At 40.0% G+C, this 18,516-nt stretch overlaps 2 protein-coding genes and 1 long non-coding RNA gene across 3 annotated transcripts in view; 1 reads left to right on the top strand and 2 right to left on the bottom strand.

Moving 5' to 3' along the window:
• LOC140371073 (uncharacterized) overlaps positions 1–18,516 on the bottom strand; it is a 45,610-nt gene that overhangs the window by 6,180 nt on the left and 20,914 nt on the right. The window lies entirely within an intron of this gene.
• Positions 861–14,445, top strand: pcnx4 (pecanex 4). The gene is made up of 11 exons (XM_072458335.1): positions 861–1,010; positions 1,394–2,161; positions 2,245–2,424; positions 2,749–3,287; positions 3,366–3,466; positions 3,627–3,749; positions 3,829–4,189; positions 8,326–8,429; positions 8,507–9,600; positions 13,232–13,418; positions 13,748–14,445. The coding sequence occupies exons 2-11, from the start codon at positions 1,464–1,466 to the stop codon at positions 13,997–13,999; spliced, it is 3,639 nt and encodes a 1,212-aa protein (XP_072314436.1). The 5' UTR covers positions 861–1,010; positions 1,394–1,463; the 3' UTR covers positions 14,000–14,445.
• dhrs7 (dehydrogenase/reductase (SDR family) member 7) lies at positions 15,029–18,134 on the bottom strand. Its single transcript, XM_072458353.1, has 7 exons — positions 17,957–18,134; positions 17,364–17,516; positions 17,197–17,303; positions 16,426–16,665; positions 16,225–16,347; positions 15,936–16,151; positions 15,029–15,204 (listed from the first exon to the last, which is right to left on the bottom strand). The coding sequence occupies exons 1-7, from the start codon at positions 18,084–18,086 to the stop codon at positions 15,163–15,165; spliced, it is 1,011 nt and encodes a 336-aa protein (XP_072314454.1). The 5' UTR covers positions 18,087–18,134; the 3' UTR covers positions 15,029–15,162.

The following is an 18,516-nucleotide window of genomic DNA, read 5'->3' as shown; positions in this document are numbered from 1 at the left end:
TGCTGATATAATCTGTTCTGTAAATCAATTTTTATTTTTTATTTTTTTCAAAAAGAAAATGATTGACTTACACCAGTAAACTTAAGTCATATTATTTCTTGAATTTATTTTTACTGTCACAAACATCCTCTATACAGAACCAATCTTGCTTTATTGCCTATATTTAGGAAATGTGCCATTGAGTTATTGTTGCTACTGTCATTTTCTTGTAATTTGTTTCCTTTGAAGCCCACAAGCGATAAAACAGACAATTAGGATGAAATGTTGAACACATTATTTTCAGTACATTTTGGTGAAAGCACATCTAATTTCTAAACCTGCCTGTCTTTTATGGCAGTGTTCAACTTGTGCATCATTTATTTATAATTATTTCAGTAACAGAAACAACAAAAGACACAAAAGCTGTTTGTCAAAACATATTGTAAGTGTATATATACAATATATAATACATATATATATATATATATATATATATATATATATCACGCGCACACTATATATATATATATATATATATATATATATATATATATATATATACTTTTTTTTTTAAAACATTAGCCCAATAGTTGTTCCTTTAAATACCATCTGATAAAAAATGACATAGCCTATAAAATACAAATTCAGAGATTCTTTATTTTGCCTAAAAAGCCTACAAGAAGCATAAGGTTATGGCTACATTTAAATACATCCATGAACTGCATAATATACCATATTGCTAAAAATAATAATAAAGTAGAGAGTATTGAGCGTTTCCTACATTGTGGGCGGGATCTTCTCGTTGCGAAGAAGTTAAGCCAATCATCGTGCTCTGTCTTCTGGTTTCGACACTTCCATTGGTCCACATTACGGTCTCTGTGCATCAAGTCGATGTGGCTGGCTTTAAAGCACCTAGTTAGCTAGCGGCTAGCTAGAGACTTTGCTTTCATATTGTCTATATAAACAATTATGTGTGATTTTGTATGCTAGAAGGTCACACGGTATGGACATAGCCTGCCGTCTTGTTAAAGGTATGTGCTAAAATGTATTTCAATGTTATTTTTAAACATTGCATCACAAATCGAGCGTTAGCATGTTAACAAAAAGAATAGGCTATTGTCCGATCTGAGTTACGCTAACGCATACATGTAGCATCAAAACAAGAAAAGCAGCACGAAAAATTGTCTGATCTCTGTCTTCTTTTAAAGATTGGTCAAATTCCTCATATAACGCTAAGCGATAAACTGTCTTGTCTGTAACATTAGGTTTACGCTATCAATGGGTTTGTGATCACCTAGACATTGTTTTGTTGAACACAATCTTAAATTAAGATTACGTGATTTAAATGTGTTTTAATCTGTTTCAATGAGTTGTGTCGACAATTGTAAGAACAGTGTTTTGTGTGTGTGTGCAGGCATCATCTTAGGAGGATGAGTGTCCCACATCCTTCAGCTGTGAAGAGATGACCTGCCACCCTTTTGGGAATGGTCAGAATGGGGCCAGATGTGCCCCTTCTTAATGAGTACAAGCAGGAGTTCTTCTGGAAGCGCTTCCCCCAGACTGTATTGGGTGGTCCACGCTTCAAGTTGGGCTACTGTGCTCCACCGTATGTGTATGTAAACCAGGCTGTCCTGTTCCTAACGCCATGGCTGTTTGGAGGCATCAGTACTCTGCTCTGCCAGCTGCAGCTGCTTCAGGAGCTCCATGCTGCAGTTCTGTCTGGACTGCTCATGTTTGGGGTGGCAGCAGGTGTTCAGGCCCTGGCTTTATATGCTGTTCATAGGAATGTCACTGTGGAGAGGCTTGGGATTAACAACATCCTGGCTGATGAAGAAGAGGTGGAGTTCACCCATTGTGTCAGTCCTGAGACTGTGCACTTCATAGCCCCTGGAAAAAGGTTTGGCTTGAATATCGTGCTGCATACTGTTCTCGCTGGGGTGTTGTGTGGATTTGGCACATGGTATATGTTTCTCAGTCGACTTGCCGCTCTGTACAACAGCATAGGTGCATCCTTGGTCATCTTTGTTCTCAGCTGGGTGACTCTGTGTATTGCTGAGTATTCCCTCATTGTTAACACAGCAACAGAGACTGCCACTTTCCAGGCACAGGACACTTATGAGATCACCCCACTCACTCGGCCTGTGTACATATTCATCTTTATCTCTGTTGATTTGGCTGAAAGGTAAAAAATAAATATATAAATAAATACAAATTGACAGATAATGCAGACAGTTTTTTTTGTAATATTTTCAAAATGTCTGTCAGGTTTTCTGGGACTGTTCCGGAGCTTCATTTGGCCAGCCAAATTCTACATGTGCTGTTTCTCTTTCTACCTCTTCTGTGGGCGCTGGGAATGCTGCCTCCTTTGGATGCCCTGCTCCTTTGGGCCATGGAGCAGATTCTTGTGTTTGGGTTAGGCGGCTCCCCCATGTCCAGCAACCTCAGGTGAATTAATATGGGTGACTGACATGTGTCCAAACTGGGGGGTTAAATGTAGCCCACAAGTTCCCTTCTTGAGGACCGCCTCAAGTTGTGTCTTATACCGTAACAAAGCCACTTACAAATATGTTGCTATGCTGTAGGGTGTAAAGAACTTTTTAAAGCAACTCTAGGTTAAAGTGTTAAATTATATTTATGTGATCGTGCTGTACTGCTGTTCTGTGTTAATCCCCATTTTGATGTCTATACTCATTGCAAGAGAAACATGATTACGGTATAATGTGCCATAACAACCACCTGAATAAACAAAACTTACCTGCTGTCTCCTAGGTTGCTGTTGATGTTTGGTGTGTCCTCTGGAGTGGCTGTTTGTAATTACTTCATTCCCTCAACAATGGCTCTGCTTCTCTTCTCGGTCTCTATGGGCTTTCTGTTGAGCTTGGATCTCAGCCAGACAAGAATTTTTTGTAAAGGTTCCTCGGAGACCTTCAAGGAACAATTATGTCGAGGGGTATCCCCTGTGCCTCCATCCCCTCGTCCTTTTGGCTGGACTCTTGGCTGCCGGGAGATACTGCTTTACCTGACCCTGATGCTGGTGGCAGGGGTTGAGGCTGGCCTGCTACATCATTTCCTGGGCAAAGCACAGTCTCTGAGCTTTGCCGGTGGACCCCAAACCCTGGTGGGGTATCTCCTATTCATTGTCTTCTGCCTCAGCTGGGCGCTTGGAGAGGTTCAGGGGGCATATGTGTTTGGAGGATTGTTCCTAAACCCATTTTACCCTAAAGGGATATCCAATATTCAGACTTTTAAGGAACGTAACATGGGACTTCACATGGCTGCAGCACTAAGAAGAGTTCTTATCAATCTTGGTACAGTATGCATTTCATTTATTATTATTTTTTACTTTTGAAGAATACTTTTTCAACAAGTTGCTTTTTTATTTACAGTGTCTCCTTTGGCAATGCTAGCTTTTCTAGCTATGGATCAATCCCTTCTACAGCTGCATATGGTTTCATATTCTATTGGGTCGACACGAGCTTTTAGAGTGGTGCGTACATATGAGCATTTGCTAATAAATTATTATATATTATATATTAAGTTATAATAAAGTAGTTTAGACATTATCGAAATAAACCAAGTGTATTTGAGAAAAGCAGTCAAGTTTAATCTAAAGTTTGGCTTGAATAATTGAATGCATGTGTTTGCAGATGTGGCAAAGCACAGAAGAGGCTCTGTTCCACTTTGTTGTAGTTATTTTGTTGAGGCTCGTAGCTGGAGACAATGTGCTGCAGGGATGGGACAGCCTTGGAACAGGCATTCAGCTTCTGCTGGTAACTACCTTGCTCCACCTATATTATAACATTGGCACACACATGCTTTTGTGACTAACTGTGGTGTGGTTCTGCATAGGTCGGTCTTCTGGTGGACAGACTGAGCCAGTTTCTGTCCAAACTGAAGTTCAGTGTGACTGTTTTGGTCACATCATGGACAGAGAAGAAGCAGCGGCGACAGTCCGCTGGAACACTTTTGGCCCTGAATGCTTCACTGTGGCCGCTGCTACTGGCTGTGGTGACCCTCTCAGCCCTCCTGTCAGCCCCTCTACTGCCCCTCTTCACTCTGCCAATCTTCCTCGTGGGATTTCCCCGGCCACAGCGGAGTTGGCCTGGGCCTGTTGGCACAGCCTGCCCCTGTCCTGACTCTGTCTTTTACCAGCAGATGAGTGCAAGTTTGGCTTCTGCTTTGAGGATGGCTTTCGCAAGAGGATCGCTGGGTTTGTTGATTTTGTCATTCTTTTGTCCTACTGTCATTAATATATAGAAACATTTACAACCCTAAATGAAATGTATGACTTTACAAGCTAAGATCAATAGATTTTACTGTAAAATTGTGCTTCAAACCCCTCGCACACCTCATTCATTCATGTGAAAGGTATCTTGCCCAAGGACACGATGGCATTATGTGCTTTTCACCTGGGAGTGTTCACCAATCTATGTTTGCTCTTACCAAGAGCCACTGCCAACATAATAATTTAACACAGAATGCATTATAATCTACTTAATTTCAGTTTTCTAACAAGTACTTGACATCTTTTGATGGCTGTAATTGCTGTCTTCTTTGGGTCAAGTTGGGACTGTGTGCAGATTAGAGCTCAATGAGCCATCCCTGTATGTAGTAGTATATTAGTAAGAGGAATGTTCCTGTGAGCAGCTCGTTGGAGTTACTGGCTTTAATGCAAGCATGCATGATCCTGCAGAGCATCATGTGAAGTGACCCAAAAAAGCTCTGATCTGTATTCATTTCATTCCAATGTTTCCACACTATTAACCATGTAATACTCTTGGGCCAAATGGAGCTACTGCTGTGGCAACTAGGATTGGTTTTGTGCCTGATCTGGAAGAGCACAAGAAGAACAGCAAATTGCATTATAGGCTGTCATTGTTGATTTAAAACAGTTTTATAGTTTACAACTAAAATTTAACAAAGATTTAATTGCGGATTTCTCTTAGTGTCTCTTAGAACTTAGTGTCAGAAATAGCTCTAAAGTGTGAACATTTTTAATTGTTGGTGACAGTTGTTGATTCTTTTAACCTAACGCAATGACTTACGGATCTTTGTAGCACACAGATATCATTTCCCTGTCTTGTTCACAGTAAAGTTGCCCGGTTCAATGGTAAGATCACGCACCGATTTGTTATTAACCCTGCATTAGCACAGGAATTCACTAGTTCTTTTATTATAGAAAAAATTCAGTTGCATCCTCTGCACTCTGTTTTTAGAAAAACAAAACGTTTCGACTCTTATCCAAAAGTCATTCTCAATCCGCGAATCAGGTCTGGGAACTCAGGTGTTTTATCATACTCTGTGTAAGCCCTGCTCACCGGGCGGGACGTCCTGATAAAGGGAGTTTTTGGTTTCACATGAGACTGCTCTTCTTTGTTTTCCAACAGCCCTGTAATGGGCTATCTACGTCCTATTGTAACCTGACTTTCGCTCCCTCCTCACTGAGTACCTGATTAACATCAGAACGTACTGGGCGTCTCCTGCTTCAGGGTTTCAAAACACTATTATATACAACATGAAGGTTGAATCTTAAATCTCCATTTCGGTTTAAAGAAGGATTCTCTTTTTTAACAAAGATTGCCTCCTTAACTCCTCTTCAAACCATATTTTCCTCCCTGCTTTTAATCTTCACCTCACTGTCTTCAATTGAGTGGTTTGTGGCTTTAAGATGAAGCCGTACGGTGCTCTGTGGTCCTGAATTAGACTGCTTTCTGTGTTGATAAAGCCTCTTGTGAAGTGGCTGTTAAGTCTCACCATTGTACCACTCTTTACAACTTTCTTTAATGCAGTCCCGAGACAAGGGATAGAGACACCATTTCTACTTGGTTCTGTTTCCCTTTTGTCCCCTTTGTCCTGTTTTTTTGGTTCTCTTCACTTTGTTAAGAGCCCTACAATGGAACACTCCTGGACGAATGAGGGATTACACCGACTAGTGCTTTTATTTCTTTTGTGCCCACACTGGTCATTTTGTGCACCTCAATTGTTGATGAGTAAATTATTCTGTTTAACTCCATTTGTACAACAGTTTTGACTCAGTTGCTCCTTTTGAAAGCTTGGAGCCCAAAGACTATGTTTGAGCCATGGTTAAATGACCACACGTGTGCGCTTAGACGTGAATGCAGATGTGCTGAGAGATTTTAAGAGACTGTTCGAGCATTTATCAGAAAGCTGTAGGCTGTGCCAAAGATGGGTACATGTAAAACCTGATATCCGCAAACAGTCACAGACCCCAAGTGTTTTTCAGTACCTTAAACTGCCTAGTGAACCCAATTGAGTCTAGCAGTACTGTATTAAGTATTTATTAGTGAACTGTCACATATTGTTTCTCAGCTAAAACCTTGAGTGTACACTTGATTGTATTCCGTCCAAACTTCTAAAAGATGTCTTTGATATATTTTTGTCTTTATTTATGGAATATTATGAAAACCTTTTTGAACACAGGTTGTGTGCCAAGTGCTTTTAAACCTGCTGTTGTACAGCCTCTGCTTGAAAAGCCCAATTTGGATTCTGAGGTTTTGTTTGATTATAGGCTCATTTCTAACCTACCATTTCTGTCCAAAGTGTTTGAGGGATTGGGCTATATACAAATTCAAACCCATTTGGAGGAAAATTGTCTCTTGGAAAAATTTCAGTCTGGCTTAAAAAGGCGTCACAGTACTGAAACTGTCCTTGATTTCCCGTCTATGTTGGTTAAAGGTGTGGCCCTAAAATTGTTCAGGTCATATCTTGAGGATAGGTCCTTCTCTGTTCAATTAGGCCCTCATAGTTCAGACATGGCCCAACTTTGTTGTGGACTTCCACAGGGTTTCATTTTAGCCCCTTTACTGTTTTCACTGTATATGCTGCCCCCTGGGGTCGACACATTCCTTTTTATTGTTTTGCAGATGATGTGCAGGTTTACCAGCAATTAAAACCAAGACCAGATAGTGCTAAAACCTGTTAAGCTGTCTCAAGTATGTAAGAGAATGGATGGTTCCTCTCAACATTTGAAAGTTAAATAATTCAAAGACAGAAAATGTGGTATTTGGTGATCGAAAAATCTTTTTATTGTAAAAATAATGTAATCTAATTTGTACACTATATTTTATTTTTCTGATGCCTAGCCACTTTTTCTTACTCTTATCCGTTTGGCCCTCCTAAATACCTTAGTTCTGAACATAGAAAGCGCTTAACATTTCAGGTCAACCTGCGTTGCAACAATGAAATTTCCCCATGTGTGGACAATAAAGGATTATTTTATAAGATAAGATATTCCTCTATTGTCCCACATGGGGACATTTCATTGATGCAACGCCGGTAGATCCAGAGGTAGATACAGAAGAAAAGAACAGATCACTTATAGGAAGTTTGAAAAACACTCTCAGTAGAAGATCTCTTATAAACAAAAACTCCTATAGACAAAACCTCCCATTTCCCAACAAGGGATGGAGGGGAAAAATAAATCAGCTCAGTCTTTATGGCATGGCACTACAGTAGAACTGACCTGAAATGTTAAACGCTTTCTATGTTCAGAACTAAGGTATTTAGGAGGGCCAAACGGATAAGTTATCTTATCTGATCTGTGCTAATCACAATAATATCATTTTGATTTAATACTAATTTCTTGCCCTGCAATTTCACTCATTTTTAATGTCACACTGAAAACATTCATTAATTCATTTTCTACCGCTTGTTCCCGTTTGGGGTAGCAGGTGACTGGAGCCTATCCCAGTGACTTTGGGCTTTAGGCGGGGCACACCCTGGACAAGGGCCAGCTCGTCACAGGATTAACACAGACATAGACACACATACAACCATAGGGGCAATTTTACAATTCCCAATTTACCCACAGTAACACATGTATGTCTGGACATTGGGAGGAACCCACAGATCTAGAGCTCTAACTGCTCTGCCATGTAGCAGAATCAGAACAGAATTCAAACTCGGACGCTTTGAATAAAGCTAGTGCATGTAGATTTATTGTTATTTAACTTTTTTTTTAATGTAAACTGCAATATTGAGTGATAAACAAACTGCTTAGTAGTGTAAACAAGTCCATAAACCTGATCAAAACTGTAAAAAAATAAAAAGGCCCCGCCTCATAATGGCAACTGGAGCAAGCAGCAGACGTTTTTATTGCTGAAAATTGCCTATGTGATATTTTAGAATCCTACATGCATGACTCTGCATCAGAATGTTTTTGGTTAGAGATAGGATGTAGATGAAAACAGAAATTGTCTGAGCACTACAGCCTCAAATGCAGGATTATTCATAGATGCACAAATCAGTTGAAATATAACTTTGAGGATTACCGTATGTCCCATTTAAATTATGATTGGCTTCATTGTATTTCTCTTCCTGTTGTAGGAACTTTGGTCCCAGGGTCTCATTTCCTTGGTCGCTTTCAGGACCGCATGGTTTGGATCATGATCCTGGAGCGAGGATATGGCTACTGTACAGTCAACATAAAGGTATGCAATTTTTCTATGTGGATTAATAAAGTATACTTATACCTAACAAATTATCTATTGTATTTGCTCTATTGCAGGGTCTTGAACTGCAGGAGACCTCATGTCACACGGTGGAGGCTCGCCGAGTAGATGAGGTGTTTGAAACGGCCTTTGAGCGTCCTGAACATCTGGGTTTGACCAGAGGCTTCAACATGCACTGGGGAAATGCTCTCACACCATGTGCCGCATTGACTGTCCGGGTTTATTCTGATGCAAGGAATGTTCTCTCTGGGATCATTGATTCTCATGACAATCTGAAGAAACTCCAGAATGATTTTCTCAAAGCTTTGGTGTGGCTGCTGCTGCGGTACTGCGTCCAAAAGCACAAAGGCTTCTTCTGGAGCTGTGACGATGGCTCAGACAGGAGGTCCCAGTCGTCTCAGCTGGCCCACACCACCTGTGTCCAGCCAGCTGAACCTGCCCTCCAGTCCAACATTTCTTCTTTGAAGTTCAGACAAGACAGCTCCAGCACAACTTCATTTGGGGACTGGTCTGATGGGGAGGACTTGTTTGGTCCTCAGACGACCAAGCGAACTGTGGCTTTGGTGACTGCAGAGGCCCACTGTGGGTCAGCAACGCTGCAGCAAGGAGCCTCTCTGCCCGGCTCTGTTGAGATGGACAGTTTTTTTGAAAACATGGCTCTGTCTGCGCTGCAGCCGCTGCAGCCTCTGGGATTGGGCATCGGGCTGCCTGCTGCAGACAGAGGGCCACACTCTGAGGTCTTTGGAGAGAGACTGAGCTCTCTGCCTCCATTGAACTTCAGCTGCCCACAGTGTGATGTCTTTAACCTGCCAAGTGGCTGGAGGACAGCTCCGTTACTGCCCTCTCGACTGCAGCAGCTCAAGCCTCTGTTTCCAGAGGACTGGTACCGGTTTGCACTTGGCCGCTTTGGGCCTACAGTCCAAAGTGACACCACAGAGGACATGACCAAAGCTCTGAAAGAGGACGAGGCTTTAAAGGAACTACATTGTCAGGTCACTATGTCCTGTCTGGTTTCTCTGGGGGCCGAATCGGCCTTCACGAGCCCCAGTTACATCTACAGGTTATACTGTGGAGATATACCCTGGACAGAGTCTTTGGACTGGCTTTCTTCCTGTAAAGAGCTGTACCAGATTGCACTGCAAGCTTTCAGGTAATTTCAACCTTTAGGATTTGGGGTTAAGTTTATTCTAGTACTATTTAGTAAGGGAGTGCGCAGAGCCGCGGTGCGCGGCCGAAAAAGCCATGTTATTTTTGTGCCGGCCGTGCGCCGCGGCACCTGAAACTGCACCTCTATTTGACCGCGTTTTAGCGCCGTTTTAGACCGCGCCGGGTTAAGGTTAGGGTTAAGGTTAGGGTTAGGGCTCTCCAGCCACGGCCGTTTAGTAAAGCAGATATTTTCTTCCAGAGATTATTTTATATAGTAAAATAAATGAGGCAAAGCAGTTGTAGTACTGAAGAGTGAAACATTGTCCCTTTTTGTATAATATAGTGAACATTTGGCACCAGAGAGATTGCAGACCCAGTCACAAAGAAGAGCTTGTATCTTACAAACGGCGAAAATCGAAGCGCGGCGCAGAAAGAGGTTGAGGGCATTTGATCTGTGATCATGCCAAGATCAGCGCTGTGCCCTGTGTCAAGGCGCACACACAGGCCTCGTGCTATGTGTAAAACCACCACGGGTGCGTACCTATGTTCCCCGGTACCTATGTTACCCCTTTTCTATGAACAGGGAACTACGCATATACTAGCATAGGCTAATGGTTTAGGTTCCACATCCCCAACAGTTGTGCATAAATGTATGGTAAATAAAATATAGATGTTGGCCCCATCTTGACCCCTGACAGCTGTTTATCAATTGGAAGAAGCTGTGCATGATTAGCTGTTACTTCACGGGCATGAGGCATCTCTGTGTAATGGATTACTTGGACTATTCTGTTGACTATGGCTGTGCGCAATATATCGATATTGTGATATATCGCAATGGATATGTGTATCGATACTAGAGCTGGGTTGAAATAATCGATTTTTAATCGATTCGCATATTAATGACAGATTATGGATTCGTACGTCCAAAGATGTTTTTTTTTTTTTTTAATTAAAAAAAAAAAAAAAAATATATATATATATATATATATATATATATATATATATATATATATATATATATATATATATATATATATATATATATATATATATATATATATATATATATATATATATATATATATATATATATATATATATATTTTTTTTTTTCTACATTTCCCTCAGTGAACTTCAATCTACCTTCAAGAAAGATAATTCAGGACTCCTGGATTCTTTCTTGAAAGTAGATTGACCCTTAACCTTTTCATCAGTCTTCCAGCCATCAGTAACTACCAATACTTTGCTGTTTATATTGATAAGATTTGCTGTTTAATATTGATATAATACTAGTTTTAATATGTTGCTTCTCTACACAGTCATGAAGTGAAGGAAACGGTTCAAATACATTTTTCATTTTTAATAACATTAACTCCCGGATCTAATTGAAATCGGATGGAATCGGAAATCAGATCGAAATCGGATGGAATCTGAGAAATCGGAAAAAATCGATTTTGAAACGTAAAAATCGGAATCGAATCGATTCTTGAAATTTGAATCGAAACCCAGCTCTAATCGACACAGAGATGCGTTTTGTGAAACAACATATCATTAGAAATGGAGTTACTTTTGAACCTACAGACTGCTGAAACGAGGCTGAGTCTGAGGAGCTGAACATGTGGCTTAATTGGAGGACAGTTGTATTCCGATATTGAGGACTGCATTTTGTTGTTCTACTTAATCAAAACATTATTTTAGTAAACTTTTAACACCAGTTTTAAGGGATATTGTGAATCAGGACACGTATTGTATGAAGTTTGCTGTATCGGGATTCGTATCTTTTCGTGGACCCTGTATCGGAATACGTATTGTATCGTGAGGTACTAGGACATTACGCACTCATGAGCGGCCACTGCTGTAAAGTGTGACCTGCCTTGGATCAGCTAGTTGACATTTTAACACAGAAAACAACCACCCGCAAGGCAAGGCTTGTGGGAAGGCAAGGCAAGTTTATTTGTAGAGCACATTTCATACACAAGGCAATTCAAAGTGCTTCACACAGCAGGAAAAATGCATTAAAATCACAAAGATGGTGAGTAAATTTTGTTCATGTGCCGCTGCCGTGTGCTTTCCTTGTAACTCTTAGAAACTCTAATAGTCAGATTTATACAATTTGATGCACGATGAAAGCATTTTATCAACCGCACCCCCGAGGCCTGTGTGATCGCCACGACACAAGATGCTCTTGACGTGTACTTAACCTCTTTCTGCGCTGCGCCTTGACAATTGCTATTTGTAAGACATGGCTGCTATCGGTGTAATGCCACCACCAAAATTACTACCTAGAAACTAATTGTGGGTGCTGAGGTCCTGAATTGCCAATGGTGTTACTCGTGCACTTGTAGATGAGCAATAACCCCACGTACTCCGGTGTAAAAATCGTTCTGAGCATTTATTCCACAGTTTGAACAAAATTACAGGAGAAATCCAAAGCTGTCTATTCTCAAAAAACAAAACGCTACGGTAAGAAAACCATATGGCTCCTCCATCTCTGTGTCCTTGGTTTGCGTGTGTACCTGGCCACGCCCCCTGAGCGCTGTCCCTCTTAAAGCGACGGGAACCCAACCGCACCAGGGCAGGCAAATTACCACTAATAAAAGTTACGAATATAACAAATGTAATCGAATAATCCAAACAACCAAAAATATTCATTAGTAAAACGTAAATTTACACATCTATAACGAAATATCAAGTTTTCCAAATTAACATAAATATATAACTAAACTTGGCTCCCACACTAATCAACACAACACTAGTATCAAACCCAGACTCTTATTTGAACAGGTTTTGATACCGATTGAAAATCCCATAAATTTAACCTTTTTTGCAGAGTTAAGTCTGTATGAATGATAATCAGAACTTAAATTTAAAAAGTTTTATTTTGAAATTTAATCTGCATGAATATATTGCCATTGCCAGTGAACAAAATTCACTAATTATGAATTTGCTTCGGCAATAGGTGCAACACAACTCAAAACAATGAATAATAGAAGAATATATAAAATGATGGACATAAAATGGCATTCTATAGTCTATAGTGTATAAATGATCTGTTTTTAATTGTCATCAAAATTGTTACATAGCCTTTTCCTCCGCATCAAAACTGAGTTTGGAATTTTTGTAGAAAAACTTTTTTCCAATTCAACCACTGAGCGAGAAATGCACCTTAATGAAACCAGTTAAACTGGTTTAAAAAGGTATTACAAATTCAACCGAACCTGGGTTACTTCAACCTGCAAATAGAGGACCCAAACACGTGTTTCCCCAGCTGCACTAGCACCGATTAATGATTGGCTACTGGTGCTGGCCTTAGGGAGGTTCAAACCTACAGAGTTTAGGTGAAGGAACTGGCAACCCATGTGAGGCTCATTCTGCTTTGATTTGAGAATCCACTTAAAAACCAAAACGCCAAATTACAGCATAAACTATGTGGCCATCATGTCCAAATGGATCTAACTAAGAATAAATCTCCATTGCAATGATCAACAAAAGCTGTATTTGATTTGTTTACCTCATAACTGGGGATGCAGATGTGTCAAGTTCATGACATTTTAACTCACAATCTCATACAGTTCCTTTAACATAATGTATTAAACTGAATCTGTGTAAAAAACATATCCATGTTCTTAATTTAGGTTCAGTTTCAAGTTGCTGTTTGATCAAGCCAGTCTTGGGCCTATGGAGTCCCCTGAAGAACTGTTCAGCGCCTTGGAAGAATATGAGCGGGACTGGTACATCGGATTGGTGTCAGAAAAGGGCTGGCATGACAGTGTTCTGAAGGAGAAGCCATTCCTCTTCTCGCTGGGACATGACCTGACAATGGTGATTACACAGCAGTAGTATGAGTAATGTAACAATTCACACATTTTCCTCAGAGTTGAGCGTTTTTTATAACATGCATTGTGGTTTCACTTTTTTTTTCACTATTTGTAAACTTAAACAAGGTGCTTATCTTGACTACAGACAGGCATTATTTTATGATCTGCTAATTGCAGCCTTTCAATTTGTAATTTTTGTTTGGATTATGATTCATCTTGCTGCCCTTTGTGAACAGTAATGTATGTATTTATGCCTAGTACAGCTAGTGTTGCTACAAATGGATGTAGGTTAACTTTAAATGACACCAGAGTAAACTTTCTCTCTTTCTACAGGGCACATACACAGGACGTGTCTTGTCCCTTCAGGAGCAGCTCGTGCAGGTGGGCCGTCTTAATGGGGAGGGAGTTAGGGGACAATGGGCTAACCTATCCTGGGAGCTTTTATACGCCACTAATGATGATGAGGAGCGCTACAGCATCCAGGCTCACCCTTTCCTGCTCAGAAACCTGACTGTGCAGGCAGCAGACCCTCCTCTAGGATACCCCATCTATTCCTCTGTCCCACTACATTTCCCCAGCTTCTGACCTGTAGCCTTGTGGTTACAAAGAGTCTGTTGGACGTCAAACACCTTCACAAGAGAAATGTATAAAAACTGGATGAAATGTCCCTGAGTGGATGTACTGTGGCATTACAAAACAGAATTGACATAACTTCTTTAAAAGAACACTACAAAACTACACTTTTTAATTAAGCATTTTAATGTTGAAACATGCTCAAAACAAGGACATTTGCCCACCTACATTAAAAGACAAGGGCTCAAATATCATTTTTTGTAAATTTTATTTTCCAAAGGGACTATTTGTGCCTTTTTAATATATCCTGATGTATGTGTAATGTGTTTGTGCTGACATTGTTTACAATACACTTGTTTACAACTTAGAATCAGCTTATGATTTGTCCAGTCATTGTTGTATTTTTATATGTATAATTGTTGTATTTTTATAAGTATAATAAATGGCCTGGCAATGTTTTTTTGTATTATTTGTTAAATCCTTGTGACCCGTTAGAAAAAAAAACATCTTTAAGATTATTGCTTTAATCAATCCCTTCAGTTGTGGTCCAAAATACTAGCAGTCCTAAAACCTTTAGACATATTAGCCATAGTTGTAAACAAGGTCAGATGTTTTAACCACACACAAATTATACATTTTCCATATGGGGGTGTCTACTACCATGTTATTTTGTGCCGCGGCTCCTGAAACTGCTGCGCTATTTGACCGCACCGTTTTAGACCGCGCCGGGTTAAGGTTAAGGTTCAGTTTAGGGTTAGCCATGAGGCTATATGGCAGTGCCACAATTCCTGAGACTGCTGGGCCATTTGACCGCGCAGCGGCTCTGCAGCCACGGCCTTTCCATATAGTATGAGCATCGTGGTCTTGATGACCCACAGGTGTCAAATTACAATTATGTCGTAACAATTAATTGTTATGTATTTAAGGATAATCAATAAAATTGCAAACGCTATATTTGATTTGAACATGTTTATCTCATATCTGGGGACACAGATTGGTTAGATTTATGGGATTTGAAATGAAAACGTTACATATGGTTCCTTAAAGCATTAAAAATTACAACAAAATACACAATACATTTATTAGAAATAAAGAATAGTTCCCAAAAATATTTTCTATATATATAATTACAGAAGCTAAGCTTACAATTTTGGAATGTACAGAACCATCAAGTTTCATGAGGCTTTGGGTTTGCTGAAATAAGCAGAGTCTGCATCCTGGGGAAGAAAAAGACATTTAAAAATAATGGCGTGAAATCGTAAAAAAGTACTCAAAATAACACATATAAACACAAAGTTAACAATCCGATATTGTTTACTATGGCAATCAAGAGCATCTCATACAGCCCCTGATTTAGGATACTGTATATTGTGATGCAAAGAAAGCATTTGGTTGTTTTGGTCCAAATGCTCCCTTTAGATTTTTCTATATTTCAAACAACACTGACCGTTTCAGGCCCATCTGTTTAATGCCAAGTCGTAACCAGTTTTTGGAACCAAAAGCCAGATTTATTTTGGGTGGAAAATGACTGTTTCAACAGTGTCCCAGAACCAGCTTGGTAGAAAATGTCAAATAGTAAGCGTTGATCTCGCATGAGTGAAACATCACAGGTTTGGGATGAGGTGGACTACTCAGAGTTGGCTCAATTTGAGGCTAACACAGGTCAAAAGCCATTATCACGGAAGAGAGGATCCACCATTACACAATTTTGTTGCACTTGTAAATACTTAACAATTCAGTTCATAATATCTAATTGGATGAAATTTAAGTAGGAGTAATTAATGTGTTTACATGGCCCAACATATCTATTGTTTAAGTTGATAATATAATACTTTGAGTAAAATTATGAATAAAAAATAACACCGTCTTCAGAGTCTGAAGTCAAACCAGAGGGTAAAGTGTACTGTATGTAGAAATGAATGAGGGGGGACTCCAAAACAATACTTACCAGACCAGCTTTAAAATTTTGCACCCGTTTTCTGCCCAGCTTGTTTGTGATGAACCAAGCCAAAGTAGGAGTGTACTGCCATGCATAGTAAAACAAAAGGAAAGGTTGCTGAGCAATCCACATTTCCTGGATTCCATTAACAACTCCCACCAGCATCAGACGCACACAGCGCCTTGTGGACATCTTGTGCTCCTGACTGCCGGCTGTGGGCACATGCTTAGAGTGAAAGTGGGACAGGTGTTAAATAATGCAGTGTCCTCTTTTTAACTTCAAATATTAAATGATTTACCTTATTCAGCTGTTCTGTGAATGCATTGTCAACTATTTGGGACTGCACTGGGCCTGGACACACTGTGCTGATGAGGATGTTAGGAAAGTCAGTCAGTTCAGTCCTGAGTGAGTTGAAGAAGCCCTGTAAATACAAGACTCTTAAGATATTTTTCTAAGTACTGTAATGAGTGTTGTAGTAGAAGTTGTAATACTTTCTTACCTGGAGAGCATGTTTACTTGCAGAGTACCCTGTGGCCAGAGGGGCCCCAGCTAGCCCCACCACACTGCTCACAGTCACAATCCTCCCAGAACCTAGCTTTGTCATATGAGGAAGCACGTGTTTCGTGAGGGACACTGTACCCAGGAAGTTCAGCTCCATCAAAGCATGATACACCTCAAGATTGGTCTCTAAGAACAGCGACCGCTGGCTTCGGCCACCATTGTTTATCAAGATATCAATCTGAAAAAAAATTCGCCTATTTATGTAAACACAGTTGTAACTTGTATAAGTGGGTTAGTAACAATTTATCCAAAACTAACTGGAACCCAAAAGGTGGCTTTTAGACGTTTTAGATGTAATTTGTGATTCTTTAAACATTAAAATTGAGAGAAATAATACACTACAACAAGCAGTTATTTATTGTGGACAGTCTGGACCAGAGCTTCCCAAAGTAGGGGTCAGGAAACATGAGCTGGGGTCGCAAGAGTATGTCAAAATGTAATTTCAAACTAATATATTGTATTAAATATATTTTTAAATTCGATCAGTTAATATATCACTATATTATATATATATATATATATATATATATATATATATATATATATATATATATATATATATATATATATATATATATATATATATAACCATATATAAACCTAATATCAAATGGTTTACAACTTGAAGTTATTACTATTTATGGATGGTTATTTTGGTGTCCTAGCATGAAGTTTGGGAACTCCTGGTCTGGACCACTACTATACGTACATGGCCGAAGTGCTGAATGACAGCGTCAGTTTTTGCCTCATGGGATTGCCTCTCCAACAAATCAAGTGGAAGAACAAGAATGTCTTCCTCTTGTAGGTTAGAGCACTCTAGAAGAAACAAAAATTATTTTGTTGTTCACTTTTTTGTGTGTAATTGTTCACATTTACGTAAACAGTGGCTTTTGACCCTCTGGAGTTCATTTTCCCGACGTGAGGACAGGATGAGGCGAGCCCCACACTGTGCCAACTGGTATGCCAGCTCCTCCCCGATGCCACTTGAGGCCCCGGTCACCCACACCACCAGGCCCCTCAGTCTCTTCTCTTAAAATAAAAAGCAATATTAATAATAATTGTAATTGTAATCGTAATTAAAGGTTGACAGGTCACTAAAAGATTTGGGCTTACAGGTGAGATTCCAAAAAGAGAATTATGAGACAATAAAAGAAAACATATTTAAGACAACTGCACTGTCCATCTGTTATTGATTGGGGTTGGGCCCTGTAGTAGTTGTGTAATAATCATTGCTCGTCTTTTATGCCAAAGCAGCGTATTTGCAACACATTGCCTATGCTTTTGTCTCTCCGAAGATGTCCATGGCCAATTTAATTCAGACATTATCATTTGTCATTTAAGGAATATAAAGTAAATGTCTCTAGTGTGTTTGTAATTAGCTGTAAGACAAGTTATCAGTCATGATTGTTCCAGTGCACTATCATGAGCACAGTAAGCTAACCCTCAACAACAAGCCCCCCGGTCATCACCTGGCCGCTGCCCCGCCACACTGGCCCACAGCACGGTCATGTCTGCGTCTGCGAACACCGCGCACACCGCACACACGATCACGTACAGCGGGAGGAGGTACCATAGCACGGCGACAATACTCGAGTCCATTTTGTGGAGCTCCGCTTTCAATAGAACTTCTCAACAGTAGCTCTGACCCGGGACATGACAGACTGCGCATGCGTCACGTCCCGCGAGGCTGAAGCCCATTTCCGGCTATAAATAAAACTCCACAGGAAGTCGTAATTCGCTCGTCGCTGCCATGGATCTTCGCTGCACACTGTTTTTCAAGGTGCACCGTGGGACATTTTGAGTGCACTAGAAATTCCGTGAGCCCAATGTAGGTAATAGTGTGGACATTCGGACAATTCATTTTTATCTTCAAAGTGATTTTGAGTTCAAACGTAATAATTTAGAGTTCAAACTTAATTCAATCAATTCAATCAAAATCAATTTTGAGTTTGAAAGTAATCGTTTCAAGTAAATCTAATTGTGCGTTTAGACTGCGGTGTCAAAATCGCCTCTAGTTGGACACACCTAT

The sequence above is a fragment of the Eucyclogobius newberryi genome, unplaced genomic scaffold, assembly GCF_026437365.1.
Source record: "Eucyclogobius newberryi isolate DKJ021-1_F unplaced genomic scaffold, fEucNew1.0.hap1 SCAF_21, whole genome shotgun sequence".
Classification (NCBI taxonomy): Eukaryota; Metazoa; Chordata; class Actinopteri; order Gobiiformes; family Gobiidae; genus Eucyclogobius; species Eucyclogobius newberryi.
Note: the sequence above shows the minus strand (reverse complement) of the source record. Positions and strands in the feature narration are given on the sequence as shown.